General features: G+C 35.0%; 1 protein-coding gene across 3 annotated transcripts in view; it reads left to right on the top strand.

The window, feature by feature from the left end:
• LOC133613398 (contactin-associated protein-like 5) overlaps positions 1 to 18,678 on the top strand; it is a 314,549-nt gene that overhangs the window by 281,559 nt on the left and 14,312 nt on the right. For all 3 annotated transcript variants that reach the window (XM_061970920.2, XM_072914523.1, XM_072914522.1), the window contains 4 exons: positions 3,013 to 3,140; positions 4,844 to 5,014; positions 8,856 to 9,074; positions 12,281 to 12,520. In XM_061970920.2, the coding sequence (XP_061826904.2) occupies positions 3,013 to 3,140; positions 4,844 to 5,014; positions 8,856 to 9,074; positions 12,281 to 12,520 (758 nt within the window). The remainder of the gene's footprint in view (positions 1 to 3,012; positions 3,141 to 4,843; positions 5,015 to 8,855; positions 9,075 to 12,280; positions 12,521 to 18,678) is intronic.

The following is an 18,678-nucleotide window of genomic DNA, read 5'->3' as shown; positions in this document are numbered from 1 at the left end:
ACTTGGTTGGAGCTCCTTTTGCCTCAATTACTGCGTTAATGCGGCGTGGCATGGAGTCGATGAGTTTCTGGCACTGCTCAGGTGTTATGAGAGCCCAGGTTGCTCTGATAGTGGCCTTCAACTCTTCTGCGTTTTTGGGTCTGGCATTCTGCATCTTCCTTTTCACAATACCCCACAGATTTTCTATGGGGCTAAGGTCAGGGGAGTTGGCGGGCCAATTTAGAACAGAAATACCATGGTCCGTAAACCAGGCACGGGTAGATTTTGCGCTGTGTGCAGGCGCCAAGTCCTGTTGGAACTTGAAATCTCCATCTCCATAGAGCAGGTCAGCAGCAGGAAGCATGAAGTGCTCTAAAACTTGCTGGTAGACGGCTGCGTTGACCCTGGATCTCAGGAAACAGAGTGGACCGACACCAGCTGGACTGCTGCTGAGTGGTCCAAAGTCATGTTTTCTGACGAAAGCAAATTTTGCATTTCCTTTGGAAATCGAGGTCCCAGAGTCTGGAGGAAGACAGGAGAGGCACAGGATCCACGTTGCCTGAAATCTAGTGTAAAGTTTCCACCATCAGTGATGGTTTGGGGTGCCATGTCATCTGCTGGGGTCAGTCCACTCTGTTTCCTGAGATCCAGGGTCAACGCAGCCGTCTACCAGCAAGTTTTAGAGCACTTCATGCTTCCTGCTGCTGACCTGCTCTATGGAGATGGAGATTTCAAGTTCCAACAGGACTTGGCGCCTGCACACAGCGCAAAATCTACCCGTGCCTGGTTTACGGACCATGGTATTTCTGTTCTAAATTGGTCCGCCAACTCCCCTGACCTTAGCCCTATAGAAAATCTGTGGGGTATTGTGAAAAGGAAGATGCAGAATGCCAGACCCAAAAACGCAGAAGAGTTGAAGGCCACTATCAGAGCAACCTGGGCTCTCATAACACCTGAGCAGTGCCAGAAACTCATCGACTCCATGCCACGCCGCATTAACGCAGTAATTGAGGCAAAAGGAGCTCCAACCAAGTATTGAGTATTGTACATGCTCATATTTTTCATTTTCATACTTTTCAGTTGGCCAACATTTCTAAAAATCCCTTTTTTGTATTAGCCTTAAGTAATATTCTAATTTTGTGACACACGGAATTTTGGATTTTCATTTGTTGCCACTTCAAATCATCAAAATTAAATGAAATAAACATTTGAATGCATCAGTCTGTGTGCAATGAATAAATATAATGTACAAGTTACACCTTTTGAATGCAATTACTGAAATAAATCAAGTTTTTCAAAATATTCTAATTTACTGGCTTTTACCTGTATATCAATTGATGAAAACTGGGCTGTCTGCACTCTCAAAGTGCATGTTGTTGCCAAATGTATTTCATATGCTGTAAACCTAGTTCATAGTTGTTAGTTTCCTTTAATGCCAAACAAACACATACCAATCGTTGGTTAGAAGGCGATCGCCGAATTCGTCCTCGCTTTCTCCCGTGTCGCTGGCTGTCGTGTCGTTTTCGTCGGTTTCGCTTGCATACGGTTCAAACCGATATGGCTCAATAGCTTCAGTTTCTTCTTCAATTTCGTTTTCGCTACCTGCCTCCACACTACAACCATCCGTTTCAATACATGCGTAATCTGTTGAATCGCTTAAGCCGCTGAAATCCGAGTCTGAATCCGAGCTAATGTCGCTATAGCTTGCTGTTCTATCCGCCATGTTTGTTTGTATCGGCATCACTATGTGACGTCACAGGAAAATGGACGGGTGTAGATAACGATGGTTAAAATCAGGCACTTTGAAGCTTTTTTTAGGGATATTGCATGATGGGTAAAATTTTGAAAAAAACTTCGAAAAATAAAATAAGCCACTGGGAACTGATTTTTAATGGTTTTAACCCTTCTGAAATTGTGATAATGTTCCCCTTTAACCTGGGTTCGGTGAGTCGGGCTCAGGGGTTCGGCGGAGGTCAAGACACACCCGACTCATCGTGTAAATAAAAACTTCTCCCTATCGGCGTATTACGGGTACGGCAACATTTGACTGATTTGCAAGTGTGTAATTTGTTGTGAGTTTATGTTGGTTTTGTTGTTTGAACAAGGTGATGTTCATGCACGGTTCATTTTGTGCACCAGTAATAAAACATGGTAACACTTTAGTATGGGGAACATATTCACCATTACTTAGTTGCTTATTAACATGCAAATTAGTAACATATTGGCTCTTAACTAGTCATTATTAAGTACTTATTAATGCCTTTTTCGGCATGGCCTTATTATAACCCTAACCCTCTAACCCTAACCAAATAACTCTAAAGTAAATCTGTGTTACTTAGAATATGTTCCCCTAGTGTCCAAAACACTCTAAATTAAGTCTTTGTTACTTAGAATATGTTCCCCATACTAAAGTGTTACCAAAAACATATAACTTTGTCTTTAATTTGAAAAAAAACGAAACTTTATTTTTCACTAAAGAAGGGTTGGGTGAATGCACATATGAAACTGTTGGGGTTTGGTACCTCCAACAAGGTTAAGAACCACTGACTTAGAGTGATGTTAAAATTTTATGTTAGCATGTAGCTCACACACTGATGCTAGTATTGCTAATTCAGCATGTAGCTCAAATAGCTATACTAGTGTTGCTAACCTAGAATGTTGTTAAAATATAATGTTAGCATGTAGCTAACATAGCCATGCTAGTGTTTCTATCTAACAGTGTTGTTCTTTTAATATTGAAGTATAAAAAGTGACCTTACAGCATTGTTAAGAGCAATAATTCAGCAATTTCCTTCAAGCTCTTGCACTGTGGTCCATATTTCAAGTCGGAGCTTATCCAGAATAATGCAGTCATCAAACTATTATGCTTCACTCCAGTCTTTCTGCTCTCAAAGGCTTAAAGTGTTTTTTCCACGTCTTAATCCCTCCGCATATTTCCACAGGCGCCTCCCTGCCTGCTGATAAATACTTGTCACGTCTTCACCCTGACTTGTGTGCTCAGAAGAATGATGCTTATTTGTGTGCGTGTCACAGGAGCAACGATACAGGCGTCCTCTCCTACAAAGACCACCTGCCGCTCAGCCAGCTCGTCATCGGCGATATCGGCAGGGCTGGATCGCAGGCCGTCTACCACGTGGGGCCTCTGCGTTGCTATGGAGACAGTAGGTGACAACACTGACACCGGGTGGAGGACACTGTACCTGACTGATGTGATTTAGTAGCACGGCTTTTCAAAAAAAATATTTCAATAAATCTGAGTGCAAATGTGAAAGTGTAAGTAGCTATGCTAGAATTGCTAACCTAAATTGATGTTAAAATGTCATGTTAGCATGTAGCTCATATAGCAATGCTATTGTTGCTAACTTAGCATGATGTTAACATGCAATGTTAGCCTACAGCTAATATTGCTATCACAATATTTTTAACCTAGCGTGATGTTAAAATGTAATGTTAGCATGTAGCTCATATAGCAATGCTAATGTTGTTAACTTAGCATGATGTTAACATGTAATGTTAGCCTATAGCTAACATTGCTATCATAATATTTTTAACCTAGCGTGATGTTAAAATGTAATGTTAGAATGTTGTTCAAAAAGCCATGCCAGTGTTGCTAACTTACAATATTAGACTGTAACATTAGCAAGTAGCTCACATAGCTATGCTAATGTTGTTAAGCTAGCATGATGTTGAAATATATTAATAGCATGTAGCTCGCATAGCTGTGCTAGTGTTGCTAACCTAGAATGAAAAAATAAAATGTAATGTTAGCAAGTAGCTCACATAGCTATGCTAGTATTGCCAACTTAGAATGATATTAAAATGCAATGTTAGCATGTAGCTCACAAAGCAATTCTAGTGTTGCTAACCTAGCATGATGGTAAAAAAATATAGCATGTAGCTCACATAGCTATGCTATTGTTGCTAACCTAGCGTGATGTTAAAATGTAATGTTAGCATGTAGCTCATATAGCAATGCTAATTTTGCTAACTTAGCATGAAGTTAACATGTAATGTTAGCCTATAGCTAACATTGCTATCATAATATTTTGAACCTAGCGTGATGTTAAAATGTAATGTTAGAATGTTGTTCAAAAAGCTGTTACTGTTGATCATCTAGAAGGATGTTAAAATGTAATGTTAGCATGTAGCTAACATTACTATAATGTTTCTAACCTAGCATGATGTATTCAGCTCACATAGCTATGCTAGTGTTGCTAACCTAGCAAGATTTTAAAATATAATGTTAGCATGTAGCTCACACAGCTATGCTAGTGTCACTCACCTGTCATGATGTCAGATTGTAATGTTAGTATGTAGCTCACATAGCTATGCTAGTGATGCTAACCTAGCATGTTTTTAAAATGTATTATTAGCATTAAGTTTACATAGCTATGGTAGTGTTGCTAACCTAGCATCATTTAAAAATGTAATATTAGCATGTAGCTCAAATAGCTATGCTAGTATTGCTAATCTAGCATTATTTAAAAATATAATATTAGCATGTAGCTCACAAAGCTATGCTAGTGTTGCTAACCTAGCATGATTCAAAAATGTAATATTAGCATGTAGCTCACATAGCTACGCTAGTGTTGCTAACCTAGCACGATTTAAAAATGTAATGTTAGCACGTGGTTAACATTGCTATAATATTGTTTCTAACCTAGCATGATGTTAAAATGTAATGTTAGCAACATATTTTTTGTAAAATTCGGACTTTCTAGTAGGTTTTGTTTCCCTTAGAAAAACAAATCATTGGTAAAATAAAAACATTTTTGTGTAATATTCTGACTTTTTTGTAATGATATCCCACTTTTAAAACATTTTCAGTGTGGCCTAGAACCCTCTGTTTGTGTTCCTCCCTCAGGGTCCCTGTGGAACGCCGCCACCTTCTACCAGGAGTCGTCCTACCTTTACTTCCCCGCCTCACCGCCCTCACCCGCCTCCGACATCTCCTTCTACTTCAAGACCAGCGCTCCTTCTGGCGTCTTTGTGGAGAGCCTGGACCTCAAAGACTTTGTCCGAGTGGAGCTTAGCTGTGAGTTAGCGCCATCGCACTCACACACACACACACACACACACACACACACACACACTACATTTTAATTTACAAACAACAATCATAGATTTTACAGTAAAAACTAGCCTTCCATAATTTACTCTAAAAGTAGAAATATTAGCGTTTTTTCATTTTGCCGTGATGCGCTGTAAAAACAACCGTAGATTTTATGGCAAAAAAATTAAACTAAACACATTTTTACCGTAAAAGTAACAATAATCAATCTCGTTACCTTGCGTAATGACAATAAAGCTGATTCTGATTCTGATTCTGATTCTGATAAAACCAAATTACTATTTACAGTAATTAAAACAACTGTAGATTTTATGGCAAAAAAAAACCAAAATCAGAGTTTTACCGTAAAAATAATAAAACCAATTTACTTCTTACACTAATTGAAAACAGTAGATTTTATTGCAAAAAAATCCCCAAATCACAATTTTACAGTAAAAATAACAATACAACCAATACTATCTACAGTAATAAAACAACAGTAGATTTTATGGCAAATAAACAAATCAGATTTTTAAAAATAACAATTAAACCAATTTACAATAATTAAAACGACCATAGATTTTATGTCACCCCCCCCCCCCCAAAAAAATCACAGTAAATATCAATAAAAAGAATGTACAGTAATTAAAAGAAAAACGACTGGCAAACATTTTTTACAAATCAGAGTTTTACCGTAAAAATAGCAATTAAACCAATTTACGGTAATCACGGTTTTACTGTAAAAATATCAATAAAAACAATTTACAGTAATTTAAAGAAAAAAAAAAGATTTTATTGCAAAAAAAAATTAAAAATCTGAGTTTTACCATAAAAATAACAATTAAACCAATTTACAGTAATTAAAACGACTTTAGATTTTATGCCCCCCCCCCAAAAAAAATCTGTTTTACTGTAAAAATATCAATAAAAACTATTTACAGTAATTAAAAGAAAAAAAAAAAGATTTTATTGCAAAAAAAAAAAAATCTGAGCTTTACTGTAAAAATTACAATAAAACCAATTTACTATTTAAAAGTAATTAAAAACGACCGTAGATTTTATGCCCAAAAAACCCTGGAAATCACAGTTTTACTGTAAAAATAACAACAAAACCAATTTACTATTTACAGTAATAAAACAACAGTAGATTTTATGCCCAAAAACCCTGGAAATCACAGTTTTACTGTAAAAATAACAACAAAACCAATTTACTATTTACAGTAATAAAACAACAGTAGATTTTATGGCAAAAAAAAACCCCAAATCAGAGTTTTACCGTAAAAATAACAATTAAACCAATTTACAGTAATTAAAACAACCTTAGATTTTATGGCATCCTCCCTACCCCCAAAACAAAATCAGTTTTACTGTAAAAATATCAATAAAAACATCCATTCATCCATTTTCTACCGCTTATTCCCTTTGGGGTCGCGGGGGGCGCTGGAGCCTGTCTCAGCTACAAATTTACAGTAATTAAAAGAAAAAAACAGTAGATTTTATTGCAAAAAATATATATATCAGAGCTTTACCGTAAAAATTACAATAAAACCAATTCACTATTTAAAGTAATTAAAAACGACCACAGATTTTATGGCCCAAAAAAAATAAAAAATCACAGCGCTTTACCGTAAAAATAACAATAAAACCAATTTACTATTTACAGTATTTAAAAACAACCGTAGATTTTATGCCCAAAAAAATCACAGTTTTACCGTGAAATATACCGTGAAAGCAACAGTTACAGATTTTACTGTAAAATTTGGCAGCTCAGTTGCCAGTATTTAAGCATAGTTGTTTTTTATGGTGCCGTTCTCCATTCACAGTAATGTACTGTAAACACAGCATTCATAGATTTTACGGTATAAAACAAATGGCAGCTCCATTGCCGGAATTTTACCGTCAAAATAAAAATAGTAGTGCTTTTTCATTTACAGTAATGCACTGTGAAAACAACAATCAATGGTTTTACAGTAAAAAGGCAGAATGAAAATACTAGTAATAGTGTGCACTGTCCAAACAACCGTAGATTAAAAAAAAAACAAAAAAACAGGCCAGTCAATCACAATTTTACAGTAAAAAAAACAATGGAATTGATTATCTATTTTCAGTAATGCACTGTAAAAACAAGGCCGTAGATTTTATGGTTAAAAAAATGTCGGCTCAGTTACCAGAATTTTACTGTAAAATGAATGTTTTTTAAACAGAACTACTGTAAATTGAAAAACAGTTCCATTCTAGATGCTTTAACACAACATCATCCAAGGCCATGGCCATGGTTCAAATGAGCTGCTTCATTTTTGGGTGTTTTCATAAAAATATCCTTCTGTAAAAACAAGGTTCAAATGCCGCGCTATAAAGGAGGGGTGTTCAAAGTGCGGCTTGAGGGCCATTTGTTGCCCGCAGCTCGAATTGTGTTGGCCCACGTTATGTTATCAGAAAAATAAAGTAAAAATGTAAGAAGGGGGAAAAAAAGAGTAAAAAGACCTCATATAATGAGAAAAAGATGACATTTTCATGCAATTAATTTGCGACACACAGCTCGAATTTTGTTTGCCCACAGCATGTTGTTGGAAAAAACTGTAAAAAAAAAAAAAAAAAGATAAAAGAGCGAAAATATATAATGTAAAGTAATAAGAAAAAGCAAACGTATACTTTGTCACCTATAACACAAAGTGGATGTGTGTGTGTGTGTGTGTGTGTGTGTGTATACCTGTATATGTACATGTATGTATATGTGTATATATATATATATATATATATATATATACATATTATAGTATGTATATATGTGTATGTGTGTATATATATATATGTATGTGTATATATATGTATACGATATATATATATATATATATATATATATATATATATATATATATATATATATATATATATATATATATATATATATATATCTTTTTTTTATTATTATTTATATTTATATTTACACACACTCAAGACGCCAGAAATGGGCATCGTTGGTGATTACCAAGTGCGGAATAATAATATTGTTATTATAATTATTATTATATTCTTACAGGAAAAGATCCACAACATATCGTTGGGGAAAAAAACAGTAAAAATGTAAGATTAAAAAAAACAGAAAGATGTAATGTAATGAGAAAAAGGTGCAATTTTGATACTCATTCTTAATAATAATATACTTTTTTATCTATAATACAAAGTTCTGTCTTTAAATATACATAACGTCGGTTTTTAGCATTTTTTTAATTCAAAAACATCAAAATGGCCCCCTCTTCTTTTGACTTTCCAGTATGCTGCCCTCTGCAGCATACTGTTTTAAGGCATAAAGGAATAAAACAGTAGATAACGCCATTGTTAATACTCCTATTTAGCTTTTTAATCAACTGTATATCTACATACCGGTATGAGTGATTGGCCACCGGGAGCTCTTGAACGTGACCTCGATGGAGGTGACAGCATTAAAAAGGCCTTTGGAGTGCGATGCAATGTGTGAAAATGTACGTGAATAATGAAAGCATGCACTCCACTCTGTCAGCGACTTCTTGTCCAACTAAAGTGCTTTTCCTTTTAAAAGCCAGACGTGATGTTCTGAATCCCATTGTCTATTCACAGTACTAATATTTGTATATATATTGTATTCACGCTATATATGTGTGTGTGTGTGTGTGTGTGTGTGTGTGTGTGTGTGTGTGTGTGTGTGTGTGTGTGTGTGTGTGTGTGTGTGTGTGTGTGTGTGTGTGTGTGTGTGTGTGTGTGTGTGTGTGTGTGTGTGTGTGTGTATGGATATATGTGTATATATATATATATATATATATATAAACTGTGTGTATATGTTTTTAAGCTCCCTCCACGGTGTCCTTTTCTTTCGACGCGGGAAGCGGCGCGGCGGTGCTGTCGGTAAAGTCCCACGTTCCGCTGAACGACCGCCAGTGGCACCACGTGAGGGCGGACCACAACGTCAAGGAGGCGTCGCTGCAGGTGGACCAGCTCCCCGCACGCTTCCTGGCGGCCGCCGCTGACCGCCAGCTGCCCTTGAAGCTGAGCAGCCAGCTCTTCGTAGGTAAACGCAACTTTTATTTTGAAAAATAAGAAAGAGGATCGAACACGGGTTTTTGTAAACAGAAATGTGAAAAATTGTCGAAAAACATTTGCTTCAGCTTTAATGTTTGCGTAAAAACAAATGTTACATTCGTCGGACTGTAAACTGTCTTTTATGTTTACAAAAAAACTTTACAGTCTAACAGTAAATTTTCTTTCATTTTTACAAAAAATGCTCGTTACATTCGTCGGACTGTGAACTGTTTTTCATGTTTATAAAAAAAATGTATGTTACATTTATCGGACTGTAAACTATCTTTCATGGTTACAAAAAACGTACTCTACATTCATATTATTGTAAGCTGTATTTCATGTTTACGAAAAACGCACGTTACTTTTGTCTATCTGTAAATTTTCTTTCATGATTACAAAAAATTTACGTTGTATTCATCAGATTAACTGTCTTTCATGTTTGTGGAAAAACCTACGTTACATTAAACTGTTTTTCATGTTTAGGAAAAATGTATGTTGTCGAACTATAAACTATCTCTGATTATGAAAAACGTGTGTTATATTTGTATGGCTGTAAACTGTATTTCATATTAGCGGAAAAAAACGTATATTACATTAATCTAACTGTAAAATGTATTTAATGTTTAAGATAAAAATGTACGTTGTATTTGTCGGACTGTTAACTGTCTTTCATGTTTATGAAAAAAACTATGTTACATTTAACTATTTTTTATGTTTACTAAAAATGTGTGTTATATTTGTCGGACTTTAAACTTGTCTTTGATGTTTACAAAAAACGTACGTTACATTTGGACGACTGTGAACTGTATTTCATGTTAACGAAAAAAATTACCTTACGTTCATCTAACTCCAAATGTTCTTTCATGTTTACGAAAAAATTTAAGTTACATTCATCCAACTGTAAATTGTATTTATTGTTTACGATAAAAATGTTACACTGATCAAACCGTTAATTTTCTGTCACGAAAAATGTATGTAACATTTGTCGGACTGTAAAATGTCTTACATGTTTACAAAAAAACCTCTAATACATTTGTCGGACTCTGGACTTGCTTTGATGTTTACGAAAATAGAACGTACAATTTTTTAAACTGTAAACCACCTTTAATGTGTGCCAAAAAAAATATGTTACATTTGTTGGACTGTCAACTGTCTTTGATATTTATGCAAAAATGTTGACAAAATAATGTAAATGACTTTTTTCGAACTGTAAATTGTCTTTCATGTTTACGAAAAAACGTACATTAAATACGTCTAACTGTAAATTGTTGGACTGTAAACTGTCTTTAATATTTACGCAAAAAACATGTTAAATTCTTCGGACTATAAACTGTCTTTAATATTTACGCAAAAACATATGTTACATTTTTTGGACTATAAACTGTCTTTAATGGTTACCAAAATATATTATGTTACATTTGTTGGACTGTAAACTGTCTTTAATATTTACGCAAAAAACGTATGTTAAATTAGTCGGACTATAAACTATCTTTAATATTTACGCAAAAACATAAGTTACATTTTTCGGACTTTAAACTGTCTTTAATATTCATGCAACAACGTACATTAGATTTTTCCGAGCTGTAAACTTAAATGATTACCAAACAAAAATGTATGTTCCGTTTGTTGGACTGTAAACTGTCTTTAATATTTAAGCAAAAACCTTAAAGGCCTACTGAAATTTTTTTTTTTTTATTTAAACGGTGATAGCAGATCCATTCTATGTGTCATACTTGATCATTTCGCGATATTGCCATATTTTTGCTGAAAGGATTTAGTAGAGAACATCGACGATAAAGTTCGCAACTTTTGGTCGCTGATAAAAAAAAAAGCCTTGCCTGTACCGGAAGTAGCGTGACGTCACAAGTTGAAAGTCTCCTCACATTTCTCCATTGTTTACACCAGCAGCGAGAGCGATTCGGACCGAGAAAGCGACGATTACCCCATTAATTTGAGCGAGGATGAAAGATTCGTGGATGAGGAACGTGAGAGTGAAGGACTAGAGTGCAGTGCAGGACGTATCTTTTTTCGCTCTGACCGTAACTTAGGTACAAGGGCTCATTGGATTCCACACTCTCTCCTTTTTCTATTGTGGATCACGGATTTGTATTTTAAACCACCTCGGATACTATATCCTCTTGAAAATGAGAGTCGAGAACGCGAAATGGACATTCACAGTGACTTTTATCTCCACGACAATACATCAGTGAAGCACTTTAGCTACGGAGCTAACGTGATAGCATCGTGCTTAACTGCAGATAGAAACAAAAGAAATAAGCCCCTGACTGGAAGGATAGACAGAATATCAACAATACTACCAAACTCTGGACCTGTAACCACACGGTTAATGCTGTACCGCCTGACGAAGCCTAGCAATGCTGTTGCTAACGACGCCATTGAAGCTAACTTAGCTACGGGACCTCGATAGAGCTATGCTAATGACATTAGCTCTCCACCTACGCCAATCCTCATCTGCTCATCAACACCAGTGCTCACCTGCGTTCCACCGATCGACGGCGCGACGAAGGACTTCACCCGATCATCGATGCGGTCAGCGGCTAGCGTCGGATAGCGCATCTGCTATCCAAGTCAAAGTCCTCCTGGTTGTGTTGCTGTAGCCAGACGCTAATACACCGATCGCACCTACAGGTTTCTTCTTTGCAGTCTCCATTGTTCATTAAACAAATTGCAAAAGATTCACCAACACAGATGTCCAGAATACTGTGGAATTTAGCGATGAAAAAGGACGATTTAAGCTGGCGACCGACCTATTCCAAAATGTCTGATTCAACTACTGACGTCACGCGCATACGTCATCATACATAGACGTTTACAACCGGAAGTTTCCCGGGAAATTTAAAATTGCACTTTATAAGTTAACCCGGCCGTATTGGCATGTGTTGCAATGTTAAGATTTCATCATTGATATATAAACTATCAGACTGCGTGGTCGGTAGTAGTGGGTTTCAGTAGACCTTTAAATGTTTTCAGGCTGGTAACGTTTCTTAAATGTTGACGAAAGAACGTACGTGACATTTTTACGAAAAAGCCCTTTAGTTTTGCTGAGGAGTCTTTCTTGTCTTGGCAAAACGTACGTTCAGATCGTTAAAGACGCCAAACGATCTCTAATGTTGTCAGAACACATGCGGAGAGAAAAAGTAGCGGCGTTCACTAACGAGCCGCTCGTCTCGGCAGGTGGCACCACGTCGCTGCAGAGAGGCTTCTTGGGCTGCGTCAGGAGCCTGATGGTGAACGGGCGGAGCTTGGACCTGGAAGAGCGCGCCAAGATGACCCCGGGCGTGAGCGCCGGCTGCCCCGGCTACTGCAGCGGCTCCAGCAGCCTTTGCCACAACAGGGGGAGATGCATCGAGAAGAGCAACGGCTACGTGTGCGACTGCTCGCAGTCGGCCTACGCCGGGACCTCCTGTAACCAAGGTGACGCTTCATTAATCACACCGTGGGGGGCGGGGGAATGCTCCATTACTTCTCAGCCATCAAGACGGTAAACTACGCTTTACTGCCGTGGAAACTGTGGTGAAGAAAAAGAGCTTCTCTTGTTTGAGGAAGGAAAATATGAGATCATATTAGCTTTCATACGTTGTTTTTACAAAGTTCTTTATTTGTTCCCTCCCATGCAAAAGTGACTTCTTTAAAGATGTGCTGACAACGTGATAAAAATCTAACATCTCACTCACTTTTGAGAGAAGAGGCGTTCAAACGTTTGGTTTTGAAGTTCAGCGTTTCAGGGCAGGCTTTGCTACACATCTTAAAACAATATCTCTTCCTTGATGACGCGATACCGCCACTGGTGCGCCCCATGTAAACAGTCTTTCATGTTAATGAAAAATATGTACAGTATGTTGCATTTGTCGGACCGCAAACTGTCTTTCATGTTTATGAAAAAATGTACGTTACATTCGTATTATCTTAAATTGTCTTTTAGATTTACAAAAAACTTACGTTACATAGGTATTATTGTGAATTGTCTTTTAGATTTACGAAAAACTGAAGTTACTTCCGTGTGATTGCAAACTGTCTTTCATATTTATGGAAAAACTTACATTATATTCTTATTGTGAATTGTCTTATATATTTACGAAAAATGTACGTTACATTCGTGTGACTGCAAACTGTCTTTCAAGTTTACGAAAAAACTTACTTTATATTCATATTGTGAATTGTCTTATATATTTACGAAAAACGTACGTTACATTCGTGTGACTGCAAACTGTCTTTCAAGTTTACGAAAAAACGTACGTTATATTCTTATTGTGTTTTGTCTTTTATATTTACGAAAAACTTACGTTACATTTGTGTGAGTGCAAACTGTCTTTCAAGTTTACGAAAAAACTTACGTTATATTCTTATTGTGAATTGTCTATTATATTTACGAAAAACTTACGTTACATTCGTGTGAGTGCAAACTGTCTTTCATGTTTATGAAAAAACTTACGTTATATTCTTATTGTGAATTGTCTTTTATTTTTACCAAAAAACTTACGTTACATTCGTGTGACTGCAAACTGTCTTTCATGTTTACAAAAAACTTACCTTATATTCGTATTATTGTGAATTGTCTTTTATATTTACGAAAAACGTACGTTACATTCGTGTGACTGCAAACTGTCTTTCATGTTTTTGAAAAAAACTTACGTTACATTCGTATTATTTTGAATTGTCTTTTATATTTACGAAAAACGTACGTTACATTTGTGTGACTGCAAACTATCTTTCATGTTTACGAAAAATCATGTTACATTCGTCCAAATGTAAATTTTCTTTTCTGTTTACGAAAAACATTTACGTTAAATTCGTCAAACTGTCTTTCATGTTTATGAAAAAACGTACGTTATATTCGTATTATTGTGAATTGTCTTTTATATTTCCGAAAAACTTGCGTTACATTCGTGTAATTGCAAACTATCTTTCATGTTTACGAAAGATCATGTTACATTCGTCAAAATGTAAATTTTCTTTCTTGTTTACGAAAAAAATGTACGTTATATTCGTCAACCTGTCTGTCATGTTTATGAAAAAAATTACGTTATATTTGTATTATAAATTGTCTTTTATATTTACGAAAACTTTCGTTATATTGGTGTGACTGCAAACTATCTTTCATGTTTATGAAAAAACTTACGTTATATTCGGATTATTGTGAATTTTTTTTTATATTTATGGAAAACTTACGTTACATTCGTGTGACTGCAAACTGTCTTTCATGTTTATGAAAAAAACGTACGTTATATTCATACTATTGTGAATTGTCTTTTATATTTACAAAAAACTTACGTTACATTCATGTGACTGCTAACTATCTTTCATGTTTACGAAAAATAATGTTACATTCGTCCAAATGTAAATTTTCTTTTCTGTTTACGAAAAACATTTACGTTAAATTCGTCAAACTGTCTGTCATGTTTATGAAAAAACTTACGTTATATTCGTATTATTGTGAATTGTCTTTTATATTTCCGAAAAACTTACGTTACATTCGTATAATTGCAAACTATCTTTCATGTTTACGAAAAATCATGTTACATTCGTCAAAATGTACATTTTCTTTCTTGTTTACGAAAAAAATGTACGTTATATTCGTCAACCTGTCTGTCATGTTTATGAAAAGAAATTACGTTATATTTGTATTATAAATTGTCTTTTATATTTACGAAAACTTTCGTTACATTGGTGTGACTGCAAACTATCTTTCATGTTTATGAAAAAACTTACGTTATATTCGGATTATTGTGAATTTTTTTTTATATTTATGGAAAACTTACGTTACATTCGTGTGACTGCAAACTGTCTTTCATGTTTACGAAAAATCATGTTACATTCGTCAAAATGTAAATGTTCTTTTCTTTTTACGAAAAACATTTACGTTAAATTCGTCAAATTGTCTGTCACGTTTATGAAAAAACGTACATTATATTCGTATTATAAATTGTCTTTTATATTTACGAAAAACTTTCGTTACATTCGTGTGACTGCAAACTGTCTTTCATGTTTTTGAAAAAAACTTACGTTACATTCGTATTTTTGTGAATTGTCTTATATTTACGAAAAACTTACGTTACATTCGTGTGGCTGCAAACTATCTTTCATGTTTACGAAAAATCTTGTTACATTCGTCAAAATGTAAATTTTCTTTCTTGTTTACGGAAAAAATGTACGTTATATTCGTCAAACTGTCTGTCACGTTTATGAAAAAACTTACATTATATTCGTATTATAAATTTTCTTTTTTATTTACGAAAAACTTTCGTTACATTGGTGTGACTGCAAACTATCTTTCATGTTTATGAAAAAACTTACGTTATATTCGTAATATTGTGAATTTTCTTTCATATTTACGAAAAACTTACATTACATTCATGTGACTGCAAACTGTCTTTCATGTTTATGAAAAAAACTTACGTTACATTCATACTATTGTGAATTGTCTTTTATATTTCATGTTTACGAAAAATCATGTTACATTCGTCAAAATTAAAATTTTCTTTCTTGTTTACGAACAAAATGTACGTTAAATTTGTCAAACTGTCATGTTTATGAAAAAACTTACGTTATAGTCGTATTATTGTGAATTGTCTTTTATATTTCCGAAAAACTTATGTTACATTCGTGTAACTGCAAACTATATTTCATGTTTACGAAAAGTCATGTTACATTCGTCAATGTAAATTTTCTTTATTGTTTACGAAAAAAATGTACGTTATATTCGTCATGTTACATTCGTCAAAATTAAAATTTTCTTTCTTGTTTACGAACAAAATGTACGTTAAATTTGTCAAACTGTCATGTTTATGAAAAAACTTACGTTATAGTCGTATTATTGTGAATTGTCTTTTATATTTCCGAAAAACTTATGTTACATTCGTGTAACTGCAAACTATATTTCATGTTTACGAAAAGTCATGTTACATTCGTCAATGTAAATTTTCTTTATTGTTTACGAAAAAAATGTACGTTATATTCGTCAAATTGTCTGTCATGTTTATGACAGACAGGTTACATTCGTATGACACTGTTTCGAAGACAAACACAGCTCATTAGCATTAAAGCTACACACACACACTCAGACACAGTAGCGTTGACTAAAAGTAAATGTATATTGTACAAGTTTAAGTACATCTACACACTAACAATACACTTTTGTGTACCACTGACACATCTTTAAAAACCTTGAGTTTGACACAATGTGGCTTTATTACTAGAATATGTGAATGCTCTATGTGCGCAAGCTGCTGAAGTGCTAATATGCGTGAGTGGAAGTGAAATGCTTGAATGTCCAGGCTGAGTGGAGTGTGTGGATGTTGCAACGGTTCATATCGGATGAGAAATGTGGGATATGCAGTCCATTGTGTAATGCCCATTCATTTTCAATGGGGAGAAAATTCCTGGAAATCTGGGAATTTGGGGAAAGGGAAAACATATTTTGTGTTTGATATATGGGAGGAGTAGTGTGGGTGGATGTTTGAAAGGTTGGAATCAAGTTTAAGAATGGTGCAAAATTTTGGGAATTTAGGGATTTATATAACTATGAGTACGTCCTTTCATTTGAATGGGGATTTCCGTAAAACTGAGATTTTTTTATAAATATTGATACTGGCACAATTGTCCTAGATGATGTGAATGGGTTGGTGTTGGAATGTTTGGAATTGGTTGAAAACGTATTAACAGTTTTGGAATTCCTGGAATTTCAGGTAAATCGAGAATTTGTACCAACTAAGAGGAATTTTTTGAAGGTGAAATGGTCGAAAGCGGTTGAAAAATGTGGACTGTGAAAACTTTCCAGGAAGAGGTGAAAATAGGGCTTTGGAAAACTGTCAATCCCTGGGTCAGGGTGAGTGGAGTGCGTGGATGGTGGAGCACTGTGAATCGGGTGAGAAATGTGGGAGTTGTTTGAAAATTGGCCCTTTCATTTTCAATGGGCAAAATGTCCTGGAAAACCGGGAATTCTGGGTAATCTGGGATATTTGTATCTCTTCTTTTTTTGTGGTACTCACGATTCCTGGTCGAGCCCAACGTTTTGATTCTTGAACGCTTCCGATTTGTCCATTCACACAATGATCATGAGTTTTGTCCATTCACACAATGATCATGAGTGTTGTCCATTCACACAATGATCATGAGTTTTGGCCATTCACACAATAATCATGAGTTTTGTCCATTCACACAATGATAATGAGTTTTGGCCATTCACACAATGATCATGAGTTTTGGCCATTCACACAATTATCATGAGTTTTAGGCCATTCTCACAATGATCATGAGTTTTGGCCAGTCACACAATTATCATGAGTTTTAGGCCATTCTCACAATGAGCATGAGTGTTGTCCATTCTCACAATGAGCATGAGTGTTGTCCATTCTCACAATGATCATGAGTTTTGTCCATTCACACAATGATCATGAGTTTTGGCCATTCACACAATGATCATGACTTTTTGCCATTCACACAATAATCATGTCATGAGTGTTGTCCATTCTCACAACGATCATGAGTTTTGTCCATTCACACAATGATCCTGAGTTTTGGCCATTCACACAATGATCCTGAGTTTTGTCCATTCTCGCAATGATCATGAGTTTTGCCCCATAAGAGCGTGCATGTCATGGTATTACTAGTGTGACTAATCCTCCCAGTACACAAAGTGGTGACAACATTCTTCCTGTGTGGAATTGAAGTCGGGTCACCTTGATGACATTTTTCACGTCATCTTTTTGTGTGTGTGAGGATTAACGGAAGCTTCTTATTTCTCTGCAAGGCTGAGTCCAATCATCTTTTCCTGCAGCGACTACTTTCTCTTCCCTTTCTTCTTTTACGGCCCGGTTTGGCTTCATTTATTTTATCTTCTTTTATCTCGGCCGCCCATTTGCTCGCTAGGTTGGCCTAAACGACTTCCTGTTTCACGCCGCTGGCTTCTGTGGTCGTCACCGACCTGCCACCACTTTGTTTTCTTCTGGACATCTCAGGAACATCAATACGTCTCTACACCACCTGATGGCGCTCTATCAAACATCATCGTACTTCCCCTCACTGCTGCTATTCCTTTTTCTTTGCTATACCATTTAACTATTTAATATTCTAATAATGATCAAGGATCATTTGCTATATAAGGTGCTAATGTTTAGTATATAATGTAATAATAATTATTTTTTTAATGTACTAATAATGTATGAATAATAGTTTGGTTTATAATGTAATAATTTGATTTTTAATGCACTAATATATGAATAATAATTTGGTGTATAACGTAATAATAATTTGGTATTTATGCACTAATGTATGAATAATAATGTAATATATAAGGTACTCATGTTTATGGCTAATACATTGGTTTATATGGTTCTAATAATTAATTAATAATAACTTAATATATAATGTGTTGACAGGCATTCATTATGTAATGTAATAATATTTATGAATACTATTTTGGTATATAGGGTACTAAAGTGTGATAATAGTCAAAATAAATTGGTATAAAATCTACTAATAATTTATGAATAACAATTTGGCATATTATGTACAAATAAATAATAATAATCACGTACATAAAGTAGTAATATTTGTTTAATAATAATTTGGTA

This window comes from Nerophis lumbriciformis, linkage group LG13 (assembly GCF_033978685.3).
Source record: "Nerophis lumbriciformis linkage group LG13, RoL_Nlum_v2.1, whole genome shotgun sequence".
NCBI classification, from domain to species: domain Eukaryota; kingdom Metazoa; phylum Chordata; class Actinopteri; order Syngnathiformes; family Syngnathidae; genus Nerophis; species Nerophis lumbriciformis.
This window is presented reverse-complemented; position numbering and strand designations above follow the sequence as displayed.